We start from the raw sequence: 23,589 nt of genomic DNA on the forward strand, positions 1-23,589 counted from the left end.
GGTGGTTTTCCCCAATGTTGATGCAGTGATTTTAGAGGCATCAACAGTGTCTAAGGAAAACCTTTCCCTTACTGAAGATAATATCGTAGTCTTTGTCCTCCAACATTGTGATGATACCAAGTTCTTCTTCATTCCAAGCACATACTTCACATCTGTCAAGGTAATGCGAGCTCCATGCTCCCTCTGAAAAGCAACTGTGCCCACTCCTGAAACACTATACCTTTCATCATTACCCATCTCTATGCGCATATCGAAGTCTTTCTCCTCCAAGGTACTGAACAAACTCTTATAACCGATCATGTGGAATGAGGCTCCACTCTCAAGAAACCAACCACAACCCATCATTAATGAAAGCATGCATGCGATGATGGTAAAATCCAATTCAAACTGAGAGGCCAATGCCTCACCTTCGGATCCCTTCTTGGATTTATTCAATGGACAATTAGTTGCATAATGGCCCACCTCATGACAATTAAAGCATCTCACTTTAGATTTGTCAATCTTCTTCCCACCATGGGAAGAACTCGATTTGGAATGGGAAGCCTTCCCTTTCCCTTTCCTCGCCTTACTTGCTAAGGCTAATTTTTTTTCATCATCATGCTTTGATGACGAACCATCTCTGGTGCTTCTCCTGATCTCCTCCTGGATCAGATCTGACCGCAATTGTTCCCAATATGGCAGTTTATATCTTCCATTCACTGAGTCTTGGTAGCTATGCTAGCTCTTAGGAAGACCGAGGCGAGCAAGACTCACCATATCATCATCAGCTGTCGTGATTCCTACACTTCCAAGCTCATCTCTACAGGTGGTGAGCTTTTTCAAATATGTAGAGATCGTGTCACCCTTTTCACACTTGATTTTCCGAAGCTTGTCCTTCAGTTCCAGCTTCCTCTAGTTGCTACTATTCTGGTATAGATCCTTCAATGTCTTCCACATTGAAAATGGAGTCTCCTTCCCATGGAGACTCGAGACAATATGGTCTCGAACTCCCTCCAGAAGAATCCTCCTCGCTCTCACAACACATTTCTTCCATTCTACCAATTCTTGGGCATTAGCTGCTGCTGGCCTGGGGACTTCTTGATCAATGAAGTCCTTCAAACCATTGCCCTCTAATATCGCTTCCATGTGATCCTTCCATTCTATGTAATTCGAGCTACCATCCAGGGCATACTCGAGTCTCAAGCCATTGAACGCCATTGGTGAACTTTGAGATGTGATAAGAAATCGGTTTTGCACCTACAATCAAGAACTTCAAACTTTGAACTTCTCCCTAATTTGTATATTGTTCGCTGGTTTGATCACCTTTGCTCCGATACCATGTAGAAAATTCTCTATAGATCAGCTAGCTTTGATACCATGTAGAAATTATCACTGTAGATTAAACTGATTATGCAATGTACTAAAGAAAAATACTTAATCTAGTTCTACAATCAAACTTGCGGAAGCTTAATTGATTTTGAGAAAAATCAAATAGAACACATATAATAGAGAATAAGATTCAATCACACATGAAACATAGAAGAATACTATGGGGAAAGCCTCAACTAAAAACCTTGCTATTTGTATTATCATACAAGTGGAAATATCAAAGGATTACACAAAGCTTTAGCTCTCAAGCTATCCAACGCTCAGTACAATCCCACACTACTGCTCATAGACAAAATATTCAACACACATGACTTCCTTCAGTTTTCCAAGCCTCTTATTTCCTTGCGCAGTTTCTCCTGGGTTGTCTAGTTGCCATATGTGTGATTCTCACCTCACACACTGCTCTGACCTCTGTAGTAACTGCGCAATCCTCAAGGAATGAATTCCTTCTGCATGCAAAAGATATTCTCATAGGAATATTCTAGCAACTGATAGTACACTGTTCTTTCCTTTAATCTCAACTGTGTCTTTGTCTGAACTGACATGCATGAGTTATTTATGAGAGAGTATTCAGTTATCTGGAGAACACTAGTTTCATGCATGCATGCATTAACTGACTGAACTCACAATTAGTTCCACAAATTGTTTGGAACTAATTTAACTAGACTTAACTTAGTTAACTGAGCTAACTAATTACAACTCAAATATAACTCATCCTTATCTCCTTAATTAAGGGATAACTTCCTCAATCAAAGGAATAATTGTTGCATGACTTCACAAAGACTTCTAACTTGAATTTCTCCAACTAATTAACTCAGGATGAATTAATTAATTATTTTTCAAACAGCTGGTGAGACTAAATTCGAATTTTAATTCTCAATTTTAATTCAAGGGAAAATTAAAATTGGAATATATCATGAAATGCTATCTATAGCAATGCTATTTTTAGCATTTCTTGTTGCTATTTTCAACACTCTTCTCCTTTATGTTGATGATATCATTATTCTTGCAAAAAGGCACGATGACCTAGACAAGCAGCTCAAGACTCTTCATGTTTACTGCTCCAAGATGGGTATGACAGTTAATACTGACAAGACTAAAGTGATGATCATGAAATCCAAAAATATCACCCATGGTAGTTTATTTTATGATAACCATTGCTTAGAGCGGGTTTATTCTTTTTTTTTTTGTAAGCTACGGTAGAACCCATTCTATTACTCGATAGAAATAAAAACTTTACAGAACATCAGGATAGTGCAGAGAACCCGCCCTCATGGGGAAACCGGGTAATAATCCACCTATAGTTTCTGGTGGCTGCCCAAAAATAAAATGCATATAGTCTCAAAATTTTAGCCAAAATTACAAGACAGTCTTTAGATTTTCTAAAACTATTCATCTGTAAAACGCAAATATCAGCCTCCACATAACCCAAAAAACTACAGTTAAAAAGGCATTGAAGATTTTCCAGCATATCTTAGCTCAGGCGGTATCCAGGTCCAGTTGCTGTCGCGTTCCTCCAACATCTGCTCCTTGCATGCTCCTCAGCAGTTGATGCAGGGCCTCCATCTTCTCCTCCTGACGTTCCATAGCAATTCGAATGAAACTCAGCTCCCTGCGCAGGTCCGGGTCGCCCTTGGCCAACTTCACCATCTCTTGAGCCACCTGCTCAAGCGCCTTCGCCAGGAGACCTTTCATCACCCAGTAAATGTGTAATGACTGTTTGAAGAGCGTCATTCGCCCCCTAGTATGGCCGGGGTCGTGAAGCAAGGATTCCCATTCTTCCATCTCGTCCGCAGACTGGTTCTGGAGGGCCTCCTCCTCCAAAAACTCCATCACTCTACGGACCGCGGGGTTAGACTCCTTCATGAACGCCCTTTCCGCCCATTTAAGTCTGTAATTCACCGTCAGCCGAGTCTTTTTCTCCGGATTCGGCTTCCGTCCCGTCCTCTCACTTTCCTTCTGCACCCTCTTCCTCGGGCCCCAACCTCTTTTTCTGCTTCCCTCCGTTTCCTCGACAGGGGTGGTAGCACTGTTCCTCAACCCCGGGCGCCGCCCCTTCTTCCCGCTTGGCTCAGAGAACCCATCACACTGCTGGTGCTGGCTCTCAGCAGCCGTCCTTTTCAGCGGAACCGACCACCCTCCTTCTCCGTCCAGAGGAATTTCCTCCTCCGACTCCTCATCGATTTCCCAAATTTCTGTCGAGGGGCTGTCCTGGGCAAGTCCTTTCCCTTTCTGATTCTGCGCCTCTGTTGCCATCCTTTGGTGTTCTTCGGCCTCCTTAGTCCGCTGCCTGGTCTCCATCTCTCCCTGTCTCCCTTTGCTGGGCAGTCCCTGGTACTCTGCGCTCTCAGACCCAGCCAGATATCTTACCAGCGCCCTACTCTCTCCTCTCCTAATTTGGAAACAAACAGGAGTCCGAGCCTCTTCCCTGATCTTGATATAAGTGGAGGTGTTTACCTCATGGTCCCGTTTATCACCGGCTGTCGAATGCCGCCAGTTACCAGCACGGTTGGCATCATTAATGGTAGTTATTGTATGATTCATGTTTGCTATCGAGGCTTCTGACAGCCCACCATTCTCTCCACTAAAAATACACAGGTTAATGCTCGCACTTTGGGAAAAATCAAGTGCCATAACCTTCTCACACTGCCACAGTACATCTCTGCATTCAGCCATTATTACATTCCACTTCCTCGAGTGATCATTGATCAGACATCGGGATCTCCATGGCCTTAGTTCATGCCAGCTCATTGATCCGACAAGGTGCTTATGTGGCTTGGTCATAATCCAATTTGATGATCCCGGCTAACTCTTTCCACTCGTTACGGCCACTCACGGCCTTCCATTGTTGGTCCATCCTGTTACCCCTCCCTCGGCTGCCCCAATTGGCCAGGTAATCAGCTGCCTGGTTACCTTTCTTGCGAACATGATTAACTACCTTATATTCAATCTTTTTTAAGAGAACAGCAATGTCCTCGACGATCCCCGCAGTACGCCAACTGCTGGTGGCTTTTTCCCAGCTCTTACCATTATTTAGTTTCTTTACCATGTCCACGGCAATCTGGGAATCACCTGTGATTTCCAGGTTAGAGTAACCGTTTCTAACTGCAATCGTTAGTCCTTGATGGAGGGCCCAAAATTCAGCTTCGTTGTTGGTCATCTCCCCTCCTCCTTCTGCATATATCCATCTGACCTGTTTATTACTGTCCCTGAATATGCCTCCGAAGCCTGCCTCTCCTGGGTTTCCTTTTGAAGCCCCATCGAAATTTAATTTAACGAAGGAGTCCCTGGGAAAACAGAATTTATCCGGGCTCGGGCTCCTCATGTCCTGAGGGATAGTGAGCATGTGCTGGACCATCTCCAGTTTTAAGTTTAACTTAATCAAAATTTCTTGTTCCTCTTGATTTGTCTTCCAATCGTCCTCGTACCACCTTTCCACTAGGACGGTTTCCCGCATGAGCTCAACCGCTTTTATCCAGGTAGTCTCTGGGTCCTTTGACTGATTCTGGAAGATCCTCCGGTTTCTCTCCTTCCAGAGCATCCACGTGACAAACCCCGACATAAGGCTCCAGGCTCTTTTCACAACCTTGCAGTGGAAAACCTCCTTGTTCCAGTTGAAGACCAATTCATTGAAATCACTGATAACGAAACCAGGTTTATTGAAGGTTCGCTTGATGTTCACCCACAGATTCTTGGAATACTGACATTTAATTAGGAGATGATCTCTGGTTTCCCCCTCCTTCTTGCAGAGACAGCATATCGATGGTCCATTAAAACCCTTCTTCTGGATTCTATCCCAGGTGAGAATCTTATTTTTTGCAGCCAACCAAATGAACATGGAGACCTTTGGCCACCAATTGTTTTCCCAGACAACTTTCCAGTCAAGGTGTCCCACATCCCCATTCTGAGAGTCGCTTAAATAATAGGCTTCTTTGGTGGTAAACAGGCCTTTCATGGTGTTTCCCCACCTTAGGATATCTTGGCCTTCACGAGCTCTGATTTTCCTGGACCCAACTTCTTTTTTGTAATTGTCTTGCGTATCTTGATCAATCCCTCTGTCCCATTCCATTGGATCTATCCAGACTCGCCACCCTTCTTCCGCCGGCTGAGTTCTCCAATAGTCTCTAACACAAGTCCTATTTCCTTCTATTCTGGTTCGGATTTGATGGAGATTTGGGATTCTACTCAGTCTTTCCCTCTGCTGCCACCTATCTTCCCAAAAATTTGCCTCTGCTCCTCCACGAATCTCCCAGAAAGCTTGTTGTTCCACCAGATCTCGGTTCTGGCGAGCCAGGTCCCAAATGGAGGATCCTTTAGGCGTTACCTGTTGTCTTAGGATCTCTAACGTTGAATCAGGCATGTTATATTTAGTCCTCCATATTTTCTTCCACAAATCATTGCCTCCCCGGAGCCACCTCCACCACAACTTGGCTCCCAGGACCCTGTTGAGAGTTTCAGGGTCTCTCAGCCCCAAGCCTCCTCTCTCCTTCCTCTTTGTTAACTGTTCCCAAGAAACAAGAGCCCACTTCTTTTTTTGATCAAACCCTCTCCAGATGAAATTCCTGATAATCTCTCTGATTTTAGCACAAACCCCCAGAGGAGCAGCCATTATCGAGAGAGAATAAATAGGGATAGCTTGCAGTACAGATTTCACCAAGACTATTCTACCTGCAATATTTAGAGTTCTGAAGGCCCAATTTGCTATCTTAGAATGCAGTTTATCCAAAATCCCCTGCCAGGTTTTCACCTTTTTAGAGGTAAGGTCTAAAAGATTGCCTAAGTATCTCGTAGGAAGCTCCCCTCTTCGAAAACCCAATAGTCTGATAAGATGGTTTCTAACCTGGTCTGTCGTGTTGAAGATGAAGATACAGGATTTGTCTCTGTTGATTTCCAAGCCTGATGCCTCCGCGAATAACTCCAGAATTCTTTTGATCTGTCTGACTTCTTTGATAGTTGGTTCTCCAAACAGCATAATGTCGTCTACAAATTGTTGGTGGGTTAAGGGCAAATTATTCCCCCATAGCTTGAGGCCCTTCAATCTGTTTGTCTCTCTTTCTTGTTTAATGTACCGACCCAAACCTTCAGCTGCAAGTATGAACAGAAAAGGGGATAGAGGGTCCCCTTGTCTAATCCCCCGGGAGGCATTAAAAGTTTTTGTTGGAGTGCCATTAACTAAGATAGAAAAATTTGGGGATGAGATCAAGCTATGGATCCAAGCAATCCATCTCTTATTAAACCCAAAGCTCTCTAGGACTTTTCCCAAATAGTTCCAATTTAATCTGTCATAAGCCTTAGACAAGTCCAGCTTGATCAACATACCCTTTTGCTTTCTAACCTTGAGAGAATGCAAAACTTCCTGGGTAACAACCAGACCATCGAGGATCTGTCTTCCTTCAACAAAACCAGTTTGTTCTGTGGATATTAGCTGGTCGAGAAGGGGTTTTAATCTCTTGGCTATCAGGGACGTTACAATCTTGTAAATTACATTACACAATGCTATTGGTCTAAAGCCATTAGCATCCTCTAGATTTTCACCTTTGGGAATTAAAGCAAAAAAAGTAGAGTTGAGAGCCGGCCATACCTTTTGGTTCCTTCTTGATTCCTCCACCAGATCCAGGATCTCTCCCCCCAGGAAATGCCAACCCGCCTGGTAAAAGTCTACAGTGAAGCCATCTGGTCCCGGGGCAGTCCCCTTTTTCATTGCTTTCACCGTCTCCTCTACCTCCTCGAGGGTCGCCGCTCGCATTAAAGCCTTGTTTTGATCTTCAGTGACTAGGCTGGGTATGGTCAAGCAGATTTCCTGAATAGCTCTAGATCTATCAGCCTGCGGTTCAGATAGGATCTCTTTGTGGTGGTCTACCAAAATCTGTTCGATCTCCTCTTGCTCCACAGCTCTCCTTCCATTCTTATCTTTGATGGAGAGGATTCTATTCCTCTGTCTATGTTTAATCATTGCCTGGTGGAAGAATTTAGTATTACGTTCTCCCTCTCTTAACCATTTTATCCGAGATTTCTGACGCCATAGCACCTCCTCCTGTTTTCGTCTTTCTTCCAATTTCCCAAGGATGATCCCTTCTTTGTTAATGCTATCCTCTGTCCTGCCTTCTAATATCATCTTCTGCTGAATGCTTTCCATTTCTCCTTCTAATTTTTGCTTATCCTCAAAGATGTTACCAAACTCTTCTTTGTTCCACTTTTTGATTTTGCCCTTTAGCTCCTTTAGTTTTAATTGGAACGTTTGCATTTGTCCCCTACCCTGCACAGAAGATTGACGCCACCATTCCTCGATTTTCTTGATAAATTCTGGGTCTCTCAACCAGAAGGATTCAAACTGGAAAGGTCTCCTCCCACGATTTTTTTTTATATCAATTTCTAATCTAATCGGCTAGTGATCCGATCCCAAGGAAGGTATAATCTTCGCCTCTACAAAAATGTCTTTGTTCATGATAGCTTCTGTAACTAGGAATCTGTCCAGCCTAGAAGCTATTTGATTTTTGCCTCCTCTCCTGTTATTCCAGGTGAATATCCCATTGATAGTTTGAATGTCAACTAGTCTTAATTCCTCTATCATCTCATTGAATCTATCCATGATTTGATCCATCTTCCTCACTCCTCCTTTTTTCTCATCCAAGGATCTGATTAAATTAAAATCCCCCCCTATGATCCAGGTAGCTTCAGGATATAATCTGCGAATGACTTTCATGCTTGCTATGAAGTTTTCTTTTTCCCCTATGGAGGGGGGGCCATAAACCCCTGAAACAACAACCTGCTCCTTGGTTCCCACTATCCTACCCTGGCCAGTAAGGATTCTACTCATACTAGTCCACCGATCCATGATAATATCATTAGGGTTCCACAGAATTGCTAAACCTCCTGAAGATCCAATAGCATCCAACCCCATCACCTCGTAATGAAGATTATTTTTTCCTAAAATACCCTCAAGCTGTTGCACCGATATTTTAGTCTCCTGCAGAATCATAATGCTAGGTTTCTCTCTATTTAACTTGTCCTTCATATACCTTTGTTTACCCTTACTGTTTAAACCCCTAATATTCCAACTTATGACAATCATTTATAACTTTTTGTGAGAGGGGAAAAAAACCTCTGACAGAGGTATCACCTTACCTGAATTGATCAACTCTTCACCCACCGTCTGGATTGTTTCACTCATTGTTTTACGGCCCCTCTTCCGACTGTTCTTGCCAGAGCTGTCCATTCCCACCATTCCTGTCCCCTGATCATTTCCGGTCATCATCTGCTGGGCTATATTCTCTCCCATTTTCTCCTTATATTTCTGGAAGACTTCCTTATATAGCTGCTTTTGTTTTTCCGGGATGAATCTGCTGTCGAGGTATTTCCATTCTTGAAGAAGTCTTCTCATTATTCTCTCCTCTTCAACCACATTTTCTGCCTGGTGCTCCACTTCCATGTGTGATTGCATTGTGGTATCTTCCCCCTGCTCTTCCAGTCGTTCTCTCTCGATTTTCCTTGGGTTCATTTCCTTTTCTTTGTCTTCCCCTGTGATTTCCATCGGGTTGTTCCCAGGATCCTCATCATCTTCAAGATTTATTTCGTAATCCTCCTCACCATCCTGTAATACCTGAAATTTGTTCGGGCTTGTCATTGGAGCAGGTTTCCCTTGAGATTGCGATCTAGGGCCTTCTTTACTTTGCCTTCGTTTTCTTGTAACCTGCTGGAAACCCCCAGCCACTGCCTCCTGACTTTTCTTCGGTTCCTCCTCATTATTTAACGGGCATTGCCTGTATAGATGACCGTATTCGTGACAGTTTCGACATCTAAAAGGGATGTGCTCGTAATCTACTCGCTGTTGCCAGACCTCATCATGATATTCGACCTCAACGGTATCAAGAATGGGTTCCGCCAGATTCATGTAGACACAAATTCTTGCAAAGGAGTTATATTTGCCCCGTTTTGTAGCCTCTGCAATTTTAACAAACTTCCCGATTGTGTTACCTATGCCTTCTAATGTTTCCGGGTCCCAGAATTCGTCGGGCAAGCCAAAGAGTCTTACCCAGACTGGTGCCTCCAATAGTTTTTCCTTATCTGGGCTATATCGTTCCTCCCAGTATTTCATGAACAGTCCTGCATTGTTCAGAAAATAGGGCCCTTCTTCGAATATCCTGTTCTTGTCTTCCACGTTTGTGAAGATTGCTGTAAAAAACCCCTTGGCCCCCAGTTTGAGGTCTATATGACCTCGGGGTTTCCATTTCTGGTCAATCCATCGGAGTAACTCCCTTTCCGATGGCCAATAGCCAATGAATTTACAGATCAGGGCGTGGTCTTTCATATAGCAGTTGTATTCCTCCAGCTTATTACAAGGTATGACATATCTCGGTTTTTTTTGAGCTCGTGGTACACATTTCCCTTTCATCCTTTTCTGCCAAAGATTCCCCATGACTGGGGCCTGGCTGTCCGTCTGGTTATTCCTCATTCCATTCCCGCTGCTCTCCCCAGTTACCACATTCTTGAAGGAGGGGATCTCTCCCCCCCCCGTCTGCTCTGCCATTTCCTCTCAGCGCTTGACTCTCTGTTAATATCCTAGTCCAATAGGTTAAGAAAACTCAGCTATCGGGTCTGACCCTCCTGGCCGGATCCCTTTCTTGTCCTGCCGTCTTCAGCCTTGTCCGCGCCGTCACGTGCAACGAACACTGGTCAGGTCCTGCTTTGGCAGCTTCTGCAAACCCTAGCCATCAGTGATCCATCGTGATTGCAACTTTCAGTAACAAAGTTAACAATATTTAGAACATTTTTCTAGACCGGTTTATTCTTATAAATATTTGGGTATTGAATTTCCTCGTCAGTTCAACTGGAATTATAACATCGAGAAAAGGATTATTGGAGGTTGGAAAGCTTATTATGAGATTGAAAATAATTGTAAGTCAGACGATATTTACATTTGGAGTAAAATAGGTTCCTCTTTGAGACTCTCGTCACCCCTGTTGTCTTATACAGATGTGAAGTTTGGGGTTGCAGTACATCTGGAGAGTCATAGAGAAAGATTGAGATTATTCAAGAGAAATTCATAACCTATAGCCTAAATATCAAGGGAAATACTCGCTATCCTATCCTCTTGATCGAAGTTGGCATGTCCCCCATTGAAAGTACGAGTATGTTTAGATATTTGATGTATAAGAAGAAGCTTTACAACATGGACCCCAAGAGGCTCCTGAAAATTGCTTCTAACTCTAGTCAAAACCCCCACCTTTGCCTCAAGCGCGGGTGGCATAAGGATGCCCAGTCGTGGCTCAACCACTAGGGGATTAAGGAGGAGATCATCATAGGAAGCAAGGATAGTGTCAAAGATGTCATTACCTCCAATTTCAAGGACAAGTTGTGGGATGATAAGGAGTGGGAGGGTAAAAGGAAGCTAAGATACTATAAGGAGGTGATCAAACCCACCCTTGATAACCAAGATTATCTCTTTGTATTAACCAACACTAAGAAAAAAATGAACATCGCTAGGATAATAACTAATTATTATGAGCTTTAAAGTGAAACTGAGTTGTGGTCTACTCCCAAGGCTCCCTAGGAAGATATAATCTATCAGATTTGTGATACTAAGAAGGTGGAAGATGAAAAGAACTTCCTTTTAGACTATCTAACTCTTTCTCACATCCACTGTCAATTCCCTAACATCTACCACACTTCCAATCTTCTTGATTTATTAATCCAACCCAACTATAACGATCTTGGAGCACTTCTTTCCCTTCTCTTTGATCATAGAAACGAGATTTTGAAGAATCGCAATTAGATTCTTTTTCTTTTCTTGAGGTCTGATAGGCTGCATTGGTCTTAGTGGATGTTAATCATCATCATCATCATCGTCATTTTTATAAATTATCAACAACAACACATAATTTTTATACATCTTTTTGTTAGGTATTGTGACTTTCAGGATGACTAGTATGTGCAATTTGTAGCTTGAGTAGTCATGACCTAGATGTATCTAAGCCATCAAAATCACACGAGATTTCACCCACCTTGGGCCACACCAACCCTTAGCATGGCATGGCTGGATTTTTGTTCATTGGGTTTCAAACAAATGGCCTTTTCACCACTAAGTGCCTTAATATAACACCCTCTCATCATCTATTCTATATTTTATAGGCATATAAACTATCTTATTTAATTTAAATTTTATTTTAGTTTTTCTTAATTCATAAGATTATTTTTTTGTTTTTTATGTTTTTTTATAGTGAAGAGAGTAGCATAATGGCTCTATTTGGTGAATTCATTTAGAGATATTAATGATAGCACTTTACATATTAAGATAACACTATATCATTTAGGAAATTTAATCAATGATCAATCAATCATAAAAATGTCCATTGTGGAATGTGTGTTGGGTTAAGGGAATGTTTTAATGAGACAAATTAAAACTACCAAAAATTGGAAGTTATGTTCCTTAAATTCAAAAGAGGAGGTGTTACACTTTTGGTGGATAGAACCTTGGCCCTAGGGATGGAATTTGACGGTTGATTTTTTTCTAGAATTTGATGGGTGACTTTCTTCTCAAGTAGACTGAAAAAATATTTTTACTAGTTAACATTTTTTTGTTAAGATAATTAAAATGGGCATTATAGTTATAGATATCATCAAATTTAAAGGGTGTCTCAGATGTTTCAGATTTTAAATTCCCACTCTACTTAACCTTAATGCCTCTACTTGAAATTAGTTGATTATTTTTGAAAGAGTAATCTAAGTAATAACGTCTTTATCAAATTTAGCATCACCATCTAATTCATCAAATTTAAAGGGTGTTTCTGATTTGAAATTCCAAACCTATTTAGCCTTAAGGCCTCCACTTGAAATCAATTGATTATTTTTTTTAAAGTATTGTAAGTAATAAAGCCCTTATCAAGTTGAGGATCACTAATCCATGTCAATTAAGGACCTAGGTCATTCCATTTATTTAAGTTCATAAAAAAAATTGTTAAAATATAGTTTCTCTTGTAAAATGTTTTTTTATTGTGGTCTAAACTGCCACAAACTCATATATATGGTTATGTAACTTCCCATTAAGTGTTGGTAATGTTTGGAAATAACCATCCCATGAACTAAAAGTTAGCTATTGAAAGATCATTATAAAGATGAGTAGATTAAAAGGGTTTGTACTTTTACCAAAAATGAAATTGCATGTGATTTCATCCTTTGTTGCATTAAGTCTTGGACAGATCAAAAGATCTCGCTATTGTATTGGAAAGGATTTTCTATATCAAATCTAATCACCATGGTTAGAGGTAAGTTTCATTTTATTTCACATTAAATTACATTTAATATCAAAGAAATCTTTTGGATTGTTGTGTTTATTTTACTCATCTCTTTCTCTAAATTAAATTCTCTCTTTGTGATGGTATTTTCCTTTAAGAAACAAAAAAATATCTTCATTATTTTTCTTTCAAATCTTGATCATTTAGAGAATGTAAATATAGTACAAATATAAAAATATTTAATTAGAAAATATGTCTAAATCAATTAGTTCTAAACAACTTTGTAAAAATCTAAAACAAACCTTATTTACTAATAATCAATAATACCTAAAATAAATAATATTATGACACCTTCTGAGTGAAATTTTGATACCATGTAAGTATTCACATTTTATTTGTCAGCCATTTGTGTTGTCTATGGAGACATCAATTTTTCCTTGAAAGACAACAAAATATCGTCAAAATTTGGTGTTTTTTTCTTTTCTTTTTTTAAATATCTAACAATATGAGTGCTTGAATGATGTTTTTGAAAGTGGAAATGGATTGAGCACCATAAAAAACTCAAATACTCAAAATCTTGAAACTTCACAGTTATAACTTGGATTTCCAAAAATTTAGGTCAGATTTTATTAAAAAATAACCAAAATTTCAATTATTTTCCTGCAAAAAAAAAGACACCTTGTTAGACTTTGGCTTGAACATTTGATGTGTCTATCATTTTTGTCATGAAAAATGGTGTGGGGTCCTAAAGGAGTTTCTTTAACTTCTAAGTACATGCTCAACGTTTCAGACATAGAGAATCACCTAGAGTCATATGCAACCTTAAGTCCACATGTTTATCACTTCATTCATGAACTCCATGTCTTCATTTTATGAAATAAATGCTTCTCGATATTTAGAATTTTTTTCATGGGTAAGTTTTTTTTGTGGCAATTCCTCATGCACACGATGAAGAGAACTTATTTCATGAAGAATATTGTGGGTTCATAAAGAAATTGTCTGACTTCTCTGGACATACTCAATGCTGCAGACACAAGGAATTGCCTTCAGTCATATGCAACTTGAAACTTAAGTTCACCTTACACATCACACAATCTAAATCTTCAGACATGTTTACAGGCACAATTTAATTTATAAATGTTATTATGAAAATTTGAGATTTCAACGCATCTTTATTAAATTGTTGGTGGGAATCAGAGAACACATCAATAGAACAAAATCATCATCATAGAGACAACATAAGACAATAGGAGACAACACAAATAGGAAAAACACATTAAAGAGAACAAAACAACAATGGAGAAAAAAATCGCACTTCACATTACAGGCCTTGGTCTTGTTTGCATGCTTAGGTTTGGCAAATTACAAATTTATAACTGATGGGAAGAGCTCTATAATTCTCCACATGTGTTTTTCATGAGCTGCATAGCCATTTCTAGAAGTCAAGAGTAGTGGTTGGCTTGGGTGGTGATTGTCGCCATAGGCGGTGTTGTCAGTGTCTTTGTTTAGTTTCACATTTAACATTCTCCCACTTGAAACCAAATGTAGAGTCTTGAATCAAGTCACGTTGAGTCCTACCATGCCTCTACATAAATCATGTTTATTTCTTGGTAGAATCTTAGTAAGTAGATTAGCATGGTTCTTATCTTTATGGATCTTTTCCAAGGATAATTGTGCTTCCTCCAACACATGTTGGATCCAATGGTACATTAAGTCAATGTTATTCGTTTTTTAGTAAAATGCTACATTTTTTGCCAAGTAAATGGCACTCTGGCTATCACGATATAACACATACTTTTCTTGCTTTATTCCTATCTCTCCTAGGAATTGATGCATCCACAAAATGTATTTACAAGCTTTTGTTGTAGCTATGTACTCTGCCTCTGTTGTAGAGAGAACTACTATTATTTGTAGCCTTGACACGTAAGGTATTGTTGCGCTTGCAAATGTATACAAATAACCTATAGTGGACTTTCTGATGTCCATATCTTTAGCCATATCTCATCAGTAAATCCTTCAACCACAGTATCATTATGACCAAAACATAAAAAATAATGATTAGTACCCTTGCAATGCCTCAAAATCCATTTTACTGCTTTCTAATCTTTTTCCCTGGATTGGAAAGGAACTTGCTCACTACTCGCACTGAACATGCAATGTTTGGTCGTGTACATACCATGGCATACATGAAGTTGCAAACTGTTGAAGCATAAGGAATCTTTCTCATATATTCCTTCTCCTTGTCATCACTGGGACATAGCCCAATACTCAAATTAAAGTGGGCTACAAGGGATGTACCAATTGTCTTGGCATCCTTCATATTAAACCTCTCAAGCACCTTCTTGATATATTTTTCTTCTGACATCCACAACCTTTTGTTTTTCCTATCATGCATAATCCTCATGCCCAATATATGTTTTGCTAGACCCAATCCTTCATTGCAAATTTGTTGCCCAAATCTTTATTCAACCTATTGATCATTTTCTTATTGTGCCCAACAATTAGCATGTCATCCACATATAACAATAATGTAATATATTTTCCTTGATCATACCTCTTGATATAAACACAATGGTCAACTTCCAACCTGTGAAAACAATGTTCCAACATGAATGAATCATATTTCTTATACCATTTCTAAGGTGCCTGTTTCAACCCATAGAGGCTCTTCTTTAACCTACAAACTAGGTCTTCTTTGCCTTTTTCTATGAAGCCTTATGGTTGCTCCATATAAATTTATTCTTCCAATTCACCATGAAGGAAAGCAATTTTTACATTTAATTGTTCACATTCTAAGTCTAAAGCAACAACGAGACCAAGAATGACTCTGATGGATGACATTTTGACAACAGGTGAGAAAATCTCTTTGAAGTCAATACCTTCTTTTTGGGAAAATCCTTTCACCACCATCTTTCTTTATACCTCTCCTTTCTGTCACCTTCATGCTTAATCCTACATACCCATTTTTTTTGTCAATTATTTCTACCTTTTGGGAGGTTTAGCAATTCCCAAGTTTTATTTTCCAACAAAGAGTTCATTTCTTCCTCCATTACTTTCTTCCATTCTTTATTGTGCTCAACTTTACAAGCTTCTTGAAAACAATTAGGCTCACCTTCATTAGTCAATAAAATATAGTTTAAAGGAGGATACATTTGTCAAGGCTTATGAGGCCTAGAAGATTTGTAAACCAACTATGGTGGTGTGTTATCAGGTTGAATCTCTTGTAAAGGTTCTTGCAAGGTTCCTTCTTCTTGATTTTCATCACTTTCCACTTGTTGTCCTTCCTACTCTTGAATTTATTATTCATTTTCTTGCATTGGTGGGATGTTTTCATGTTGCCCTTCAAACCTGTCAATAATTTCCCTAACCTCCAACTCACCTACAAACCTTTTAAACATTTCTGACTCATTAAATATAACATCCATGCTTCTAATATATTTATGTTTAATTGGATTCCATAGACGATAACCAAATCATTCATCTGCATATTACAAAGAAATATATTTATCATCTCTATTAGTTCTATTTTCTTTGGGAATATAGACAAATGCTTCACCTCCAAAGATTTTCAAATGAGAATAATTCAACTTCTTACCAATCCAAACTTATTTAGGAATGCCATCATCCAATGTTGTAGTAAGAGGTTGATTTATAAGATAATAAGTTGTCCTTACTGCTTCTGCCAAAAAATGTTTCTCCAATCAAGAATTTGACAACATACTCCTCACTTTCTCCATAAGGGTGCAATTCATCCTTTCTGCAACACCATTCTATTAAGGAGTACGAGGCACAACCTTTTCATGCTTTATGCCAAATTTATTACATTATTCCTAGAATGCTTTTGAGAAATATTCTCCAACATTATTTTTTCTTAGACACTTAGAAATTTATTAGTCTCTCTTTCAACAACAACATGGAATTTTTGAAATATCTCAAACACTTCACTTTTATTTTTCATATGGTAGGCCCAAACCTTCCTAGATGCATACTTTATAAATGTTACAAAATATGATGCTCCTCCTAACGACTTAATGTTAACAGGCCCAAACACATATAAGTGTATCAATTCTAACAAAATTTTCTTTCTGTCATGGCCACCTCTAAGTAATGAAACCCTTCTTCTTCTACCATATATACAATGATCACAAAGATCAAGATTATAGGATTTCAAACCTGGAAGTAAATTTTTACCAACAAGGATTTTGAAGCCCTTCTTACTTGTGATCCAAGCGTTTATCCATAGATCTACTGAATTTCCTTCTTTTGTGACAACAACCAAATCTGATTTTCCTATCATTTCCTTCAATGTATATAATGTTCCTATCTTAGGTCCTCTAGCTAGAACCAATGCTCATTTGCTAATTTTCCAGCCTCATGTTCCAAATCTTGTGTAATAGCCTTCATCATCCAACCATCCCATAGAATCAAATTCATGCGCATTTATGGTACATGGTTGACCTGTTTCAACAATATATCTTGTCCATCCTTCATCTTAATATAGACATCTACCACTCCAACAATACTGCAAAAATGATTATCCCCCAAATGCACTCTACCATAATCACCAGGATTATATGCAAGAAAATTATCTTTGCATGGGGTTACCACGAGATTACATGGTGAGATGCCCTAGAGTCAAGGATCAAATCAAAGCTACTGCTAGATGTAAATAAACATGCATCCTCTACTGAAATAGTAAACAACACATCACCATCTGTGACTACAACATTAGTCTCACCCTCATTTATGTTGGATGACTTGTGATTTGTACTAGCAAGTTTCTAATCCTTTTGTCCTTTCTTCCAAACCCAACACTCTCTTTTTATGTGCTTGGGTTTTCCACAATGAAAGTAGATGAGCTTTCCCTTCCTTGATTTTGATCAGCCTCTCGATCTTGAGTGCCCTTGTTGGCCTCGATCAATTCTCCTACCATGATCAATTAGAGCTAGAGCTTCTCCTCCCCGGTTTTCTGCAATTGACTTGCATCGCATCTCCTCATTCATTAAATTGCTGCTGACATCATCAAACTTCAGGGTCCCTGCAAGTGCTGAAGTGCTCGTAGATACAATTAAATTTTCCTAGCTATCTAGCATAGAACACATTAACGAGATAGCTCTAATTTCATCATCTAGAATGATTTTAATAGATGCAAGTTGACTAGTAATAATATTGAATTCATTCAAGTGCTCAGCAATTGAAGCACCCTCCTTCATCTTGAGATTATAAAGCTTCTTCATCAAGAACACTTTGATTGATGTTGTGTTCTTCTCATATAGATCATGGAACTTATTCGATAATCCTTCTGGTGTCTTTCTTCAGACACATTGAAATACACGTTCTTTGCTAGATATTGGCGGATTGTCGCAATCCCCTTTCCATCTAGCTTATTCCATTCTTCATCCATCATCGATGAGAGTTTCTTTGTCATTCCCTCAATCAACAAATATTGATATTTTAAAATCAATATATCCTCCATCTTTAATTTCAATAGGGTGAAATTAGCCCCACTCTTCTCCATGTGAGTTAATGTTGTTGTCTCCATTCTCAAACAGATTAGCGCCTCAAAAATATAGATAACACTTTTAAAATAAAACTTTAATTATTACAACTTTACCAACTTCTAAGTTGAAAAGCTAAAATTAAATTCCTTTAAATATATAAATATATATATATAACGAGCAATCACCCTCCTTCCCTTTTTATTATTATTGTATTTTATATAAAAAATAAAAACTCATAAAGGATAATAAATGGTGTTGAAATAATACAATTAATCAAATAATCCTTAAATAGCCAAAGCTCAAATTATATCATTCACCTCATTTTTACGTCTCTCACTCTATGGGATCCCGCTCCAACAATCTAGGTACGTTGTCCCATTTGCTGCCCAGGTTGGCCAGTCTAATACTCCAGCACACCTTCCCTAGCGGTGCTTTGTTGCGCAATTAATTCCAGATTTGTGCTCTTCCTACTTTCCTCCATGCGCTTCGAGTTTGCGAGTCTTCTTTTTCGCTCTTCAGCAACTCCAACACAGGCCACGCAAATATTCTGGCCAGCTCCACGGGTGGCTCAACGCTCAATCAGACAGAGACCCTCGCTTTCCAACAACTCTTTACTTCACACACAGCATATAACATAATACATAAACTAATGTCATTTCTTCCTCGCGGTCTGTGATCAACAACTGGTGCACTTCCACCCGAAGTTCTGATACTAATTGATGGGAATCAAAGAACACAACAGTAGAACAAAATAAGCATCACAAAGACAACACGCCACAACACAAATAGGCAAAACACATTAAAGAGAGCAAAACTAATGGAGAAAAAAATCTTATTTCACATTACAAGCCTTGGCCTTGCTTGTGTTGGAGATCAGATGCACAACAAACAATAAAATACATACACATCAATTAAAATCATGCACAGAGACACAGCTTTTAACGTGGTTCACCCAACCAATCTGGGCTACGTCCACCAAACTAAGGCATCGGCAATTCTAATTAATTAAACAGGAGATTACATCACTTAAACTCTCACACTCACCCATCTATCCGTATGACCACCTATTTTATAGCAGAGATAATCTAACTGCCTCTCACATCAAATTTAGGATGCATTAATTTGCTCCCAACAACCTGGAGCTAATCCAGCAACAGATATCTATTGTTGTCACACACTAGGATTCTTTCCTATTTTATCTAAAACAGAAAAATCTCAACAATCTCCACCTTGACAACAATTAGCTTGATGCCCTGTTTGTTTATTATTTTTATCTTTTCTGCAAGCCAAGAGAAGCCAAACACCAGCGTAGCTTCTCTAACAAAATTGGTTTCGTGAACATGTCTGCACAATTTTCCTTTGTAAGCACCTTTTCAAGAGAAACGCCCCTTTCAGTGATAACCTATCTTACAAAATGGTACTTAATTGGAATATGCTTTGATTTACTATGATAGGCCGGATTCTTAGCCAAATGTATTGCACTTTCACTATCACAAAGTAACCTGATGTTGTCCTGTAACCTACCAAACTCACCAAGCAAACCTTTCAACCAAACCGCCTCTTTGCAAGCATGCGAAGCAGCAATGTATTCTGCTTCAGTAGTGGATAAAGCAACAATGTTTTGTAGCTTTAACATCCAGCTAACAGCTCCACCTGCAAGAGTAAAGACATATCCTGACGTTGACCTTCTCTTATCCAAATCACCTGCAAAATCAGAATCAACATATCCACAAACAGATTCACTACTCTTATTGTAAGTTATACAATAACTACTTGTGCCTCTCATATACCGAAGCACCCATTTTACTGTTGACCAGTGCTCTTTACCCGGATTTGCCATGTACCTGCTGACAACCCCAACTGCATGTGAAATATCTGGTCGTGTACACACCATCGCATACATCAAACATCCTACTACATTGGCATATGGAATTCGAGACATATAATCCTTTTCTTCATCTGTATTAGGACATAAACTCGAAGAAAGCTTAAAATGGGAAGCTAAAGGGACTGAAACAGGCTTCACATTATTCATACCAAACCTCAAAAGTATTTTCTCAACATACTTCTGTTGTGATAGCCACAGCTTACCATTGCCCCTGTCTCTGAAAATCTCCATGCCCAAAATCTATCTTGCCGCTCCTAGATCTTTCATATCAAACGTCCTTGCCATCTGAGTCTTCAACCTGTTGATTTCTTCAATGCTTTTGCTTGCTAGAAGCATATCATCAACATATAACACTAAGATAATGAACATGTCATTATTTAACTGCTTAAAGTAAACACAATGATCATATTCACTTCTTACATATTTCTGACTCAACATGAAAGAATCAAACTTCTTATACCACTGCCGAGGCGACTGCTTCAGGCCATATAATGACTTATTGAACCTGCAGACAAATTTCTCATTGCGATGAACAACCCTTCCGGTTGTTCCATATAAATTTCCTCATCTAAATCACCATGTAAAAAAGCAGTCTTAACATCTAGTTGCTGTAATTCTAAATCAATCAAAGCCACTAATGCTAACACAATTCTAATTGAAACAATTTTAACCACTGGCGAAAATATCTCATGAAAGTCTATGCCAGCTTTTTGAGAAAACCCTTTTGCAACCGGCCTCTCTTTGTACCTGTCTTCTGTATCATTCACACCCCATTTCACCTTGAACACCCACTTACATCCCATAGTTTTCCTGCCTTTGGGAAGTTCAACCAGATCCCATGTGCCATTCTTACCTAAGGCCATCATTTCTTCCTTCATGGCTGCTTTCCATTTGTCACACTTTGAACCTTCCACAGCTTCCTGATAACACAAAGGTTCATCATCATTAGCGGTCAAAGCAACTGAAGTAACATAATCATCATACCTTCTCGGAGGACGTTTGATCCTTGTAGACCTCCTTAAGGATGTTTCTGGTGCTTCCACAATTGGTTGTCTACCCTCTGTAGGAACTTCTTCATGATCGCCATCTGAGACCTGTTCATGACCTCCATCTGAACCCTGTTCATAATCTGACTCTGAAACCTGTTCATGACTAGAATCTGAACTATGGTCATCACGACTATCATCTAAAGTGCTGTCAAACTGAATGTGTTGAAAATCAGATACATCATCCTGTTTCAATTTATTATCTACATCTAATTGTACAAGAGAGGATTCATTAAACTTTACATCTCTTTTGATGATGATTTTGCGGGTAGTAGGATCCCACAATCTAAATCCCTTTGTTCCATCACCATACCCAACAAAGACATACCTTTTCGATTTCGGATCTAATTTAGTTCTCTAATGTTTAAGCACTAGAGCATATGCATCACAATCAAACACTCTGAGTTTAGAATAGTCACAAGGATGTCCTTTCCATACCTCTTGCGGAATCTTGCAGCCTATCGCCGTTGATGGAGATCGGTTTATCACATAACAAGCTGTTGCCACCGCTTCCGTCCACAACTCCTTCTGCAACCCGGCGTTACTCAGCATACACCTTGCTCTCTCTAGAAGAGTCTTGTTCATGCGTTCAGCAACTCCATTTTGCTGAGGAGTATAAACCGTGGTCTTATGTCTCTCGATCCCTGCATCCTTGCAATAGCTGTCAAACTCCTTGGAAGTAAACTCACCACCATTGTCAGTTCTTAAACATTTTATAGTTCTACCAGCGCTGTTTTCTACCAATGCTTTAAACTTCTTGAAAACTGTAAAAACATCAGACTTCTTTTTCAACATGTAGACCCATACTTTCCAAGAAAAGTCATCAATAAACGATACAAAATATGACGAGCCACCATATGACGCTGTAGGGGCTGGACCCCAAACATCTGAATGAATATAATCAAGTATTCCTTTACTAGTATGTTTGCCTGTTTTAAATTTTTGTTTACTCTGTTTTCCAAACAAGCAATGTTTACAGAAATCTAACTTTCTAGATCTTAGATTAGGAAGCAACTTGCGGTCAGCCAAAATTTTCAACCCTCGTTCGCTCATATGGCCCAACCTTTGATGCCATAGGCGAATGGAACTACTGTCCTGTTCAGACACCGTAGACACATGAACTGACCCTGTTCTTCCTTCTAACTGAAACAGATTTCCTACTTTCTTAGCCTTCATCACTAGTAAGATACCTTTATAGATTTTCATAACTCCACCTTGAATTACAGTTTTATATCCATTCGTATCCAGTGCTCCTAATGAAATTAAATTTTTTCTTAGATCTGGTACATGTCTCACATCAGTTAACAATTTGGTTGTGCCATCAAACATTTGCAGTTGTATACTTCCTATCCCCACAATATTAGATGTGACATCATTACCCATGTACACGACTCCATCATTCACTGATCTATATGTCTTAAACCAGTCTCTATGTATACACATGTGGTTTGATGCACCGGAATCTAGCAACCAATGTTGATCATGATTTGACATATTAACAGACAATACCTCATCACTCATACCTGAACCAGATACTGAACCTGTATCTGTGGTGTTGGCTTCCTTCTTTTCTGTCGACGAGCCTTCTTTAGCAGCCTGCTTTCGCTTCCAGCAATCCTTTTTCAGATGTCCAGCCTTGCCACAATGCCAGCACTTCACCTTTGTCTTCTTTCCTTTGGACTTTGAACGAGAGTCGCTATGCTTGCCCCTGGAGTGTCTCTCTCTTGAGCGACCTCTGGCCATCATTACCTCTGATGTAGAGGTGTCTGCATTCGACCTCTTCCTCGTCTCCTCAGACAACAAGGCTCCAACAACATCGTCAAACTCAAGGATGTCTGTTGTACTAAAGCTTATGGAAGTAACAAAGTGATCCCAGGATTCGGGCAATGAACACAATAGAGTTATTGCCTTATCCTCTGAATCAAATTTCACATCTAGACTGTCTAATTGCACCAGTAAGGTATTAAAAACATTCAGGTGATCAGTAATCGAGGTACCTTCTTTCATCCGCAAACCATAAAGCTGCCGCTTCAGGAGAATCCGGTTTGTCAAGGATTTTGTCATATACAGCTTCTCCAACTTCGTCCACAAACCAGCTGCAGTCGTCTCTGACACGATGTTAAATAAAACATCATCAGCTAAACACAACCGAATTCCGCTCAAGGCTCTTCCATCCAATTCAGACCATTCATCATCTGTCACGGGGGAAGGCAGTTTGGACCTGCCCAACAACGCCTTTGCCACGCCCTGCTGTACCAGTAGATCATGCATCTTTACCTTCCAGATCTCGAAATTATTTTTGCCATTAAATTTCTCGATTTCGAATCGGGCACTCTGAGTTTTCGCCATCTCGTCTAAAACAAACAATCTCCAATTTCAATTTAATAAAAAAACAAAATTGAATCTCAATAAATGCCTGTGCCTCAGTTTACATTTAATCTCATTTAAAAAAAAATGTAAATCAAATTGGCGCTTGCTGATGAATTGGCGCTTGCTGATCAACACAAGAACCGCGCCACTTAAAAATCGCTGTAAGGAACGTCAAATTGGCGCGA

The 23,589-nt window shown here is 39.3% G+C and overlaps 2 protein-coding genes across 2 annotated transcripts; both read right to left on the reverse strand.

The window, feature by feature from the left end:
* Positions 1-4,135: 4,135 nt before the first annotated feature.
* On the reverse strand, positions 4,136-7,612 carry LOC149163838 (uncharacterized). The gene has a single exon (XM_089429274.1). It carries the CDS (start codon positions 7,610-7,612, stop codon positions 4,136-4,138), a length of 3,477 nt encoding a protein of 1,158 aa, XP_089285400.1.
* A 141-nt stretch (positions 7,613-7,753) lies between these two features.
* On the reverse strand, positions 7,754-8,269 carry LOC149163839 (uncharacterized). Its single transcript, XM_089429275.1, has one exon. The coding sequence runs from the start codon at positions 8,267-8,269 to the stop codon at positions 7,754-7,756; it is 516 nt and encodes a 171-aa protein (XP_089285401.1).
* Between the last annotated feature and the right edge of the window lie 15,320 nt (positions 8,270-23,589).

Source organism: Pinus tabuliformis, chromosome 5_1 (assembly GCF_031772625.1).
Source record: "Pinus tabuliformis cultivar Carrire ecotype Pingquan chromosome 5_1, CPIR1, whole genome shotgun sequence".
NCBI classification, from domain to species: Eukaryota; Viridiplantae; Streptophyta; class Pinopsida; order Pinales; family Pinaceae; genus Pinus; species Pinus tabuliformis.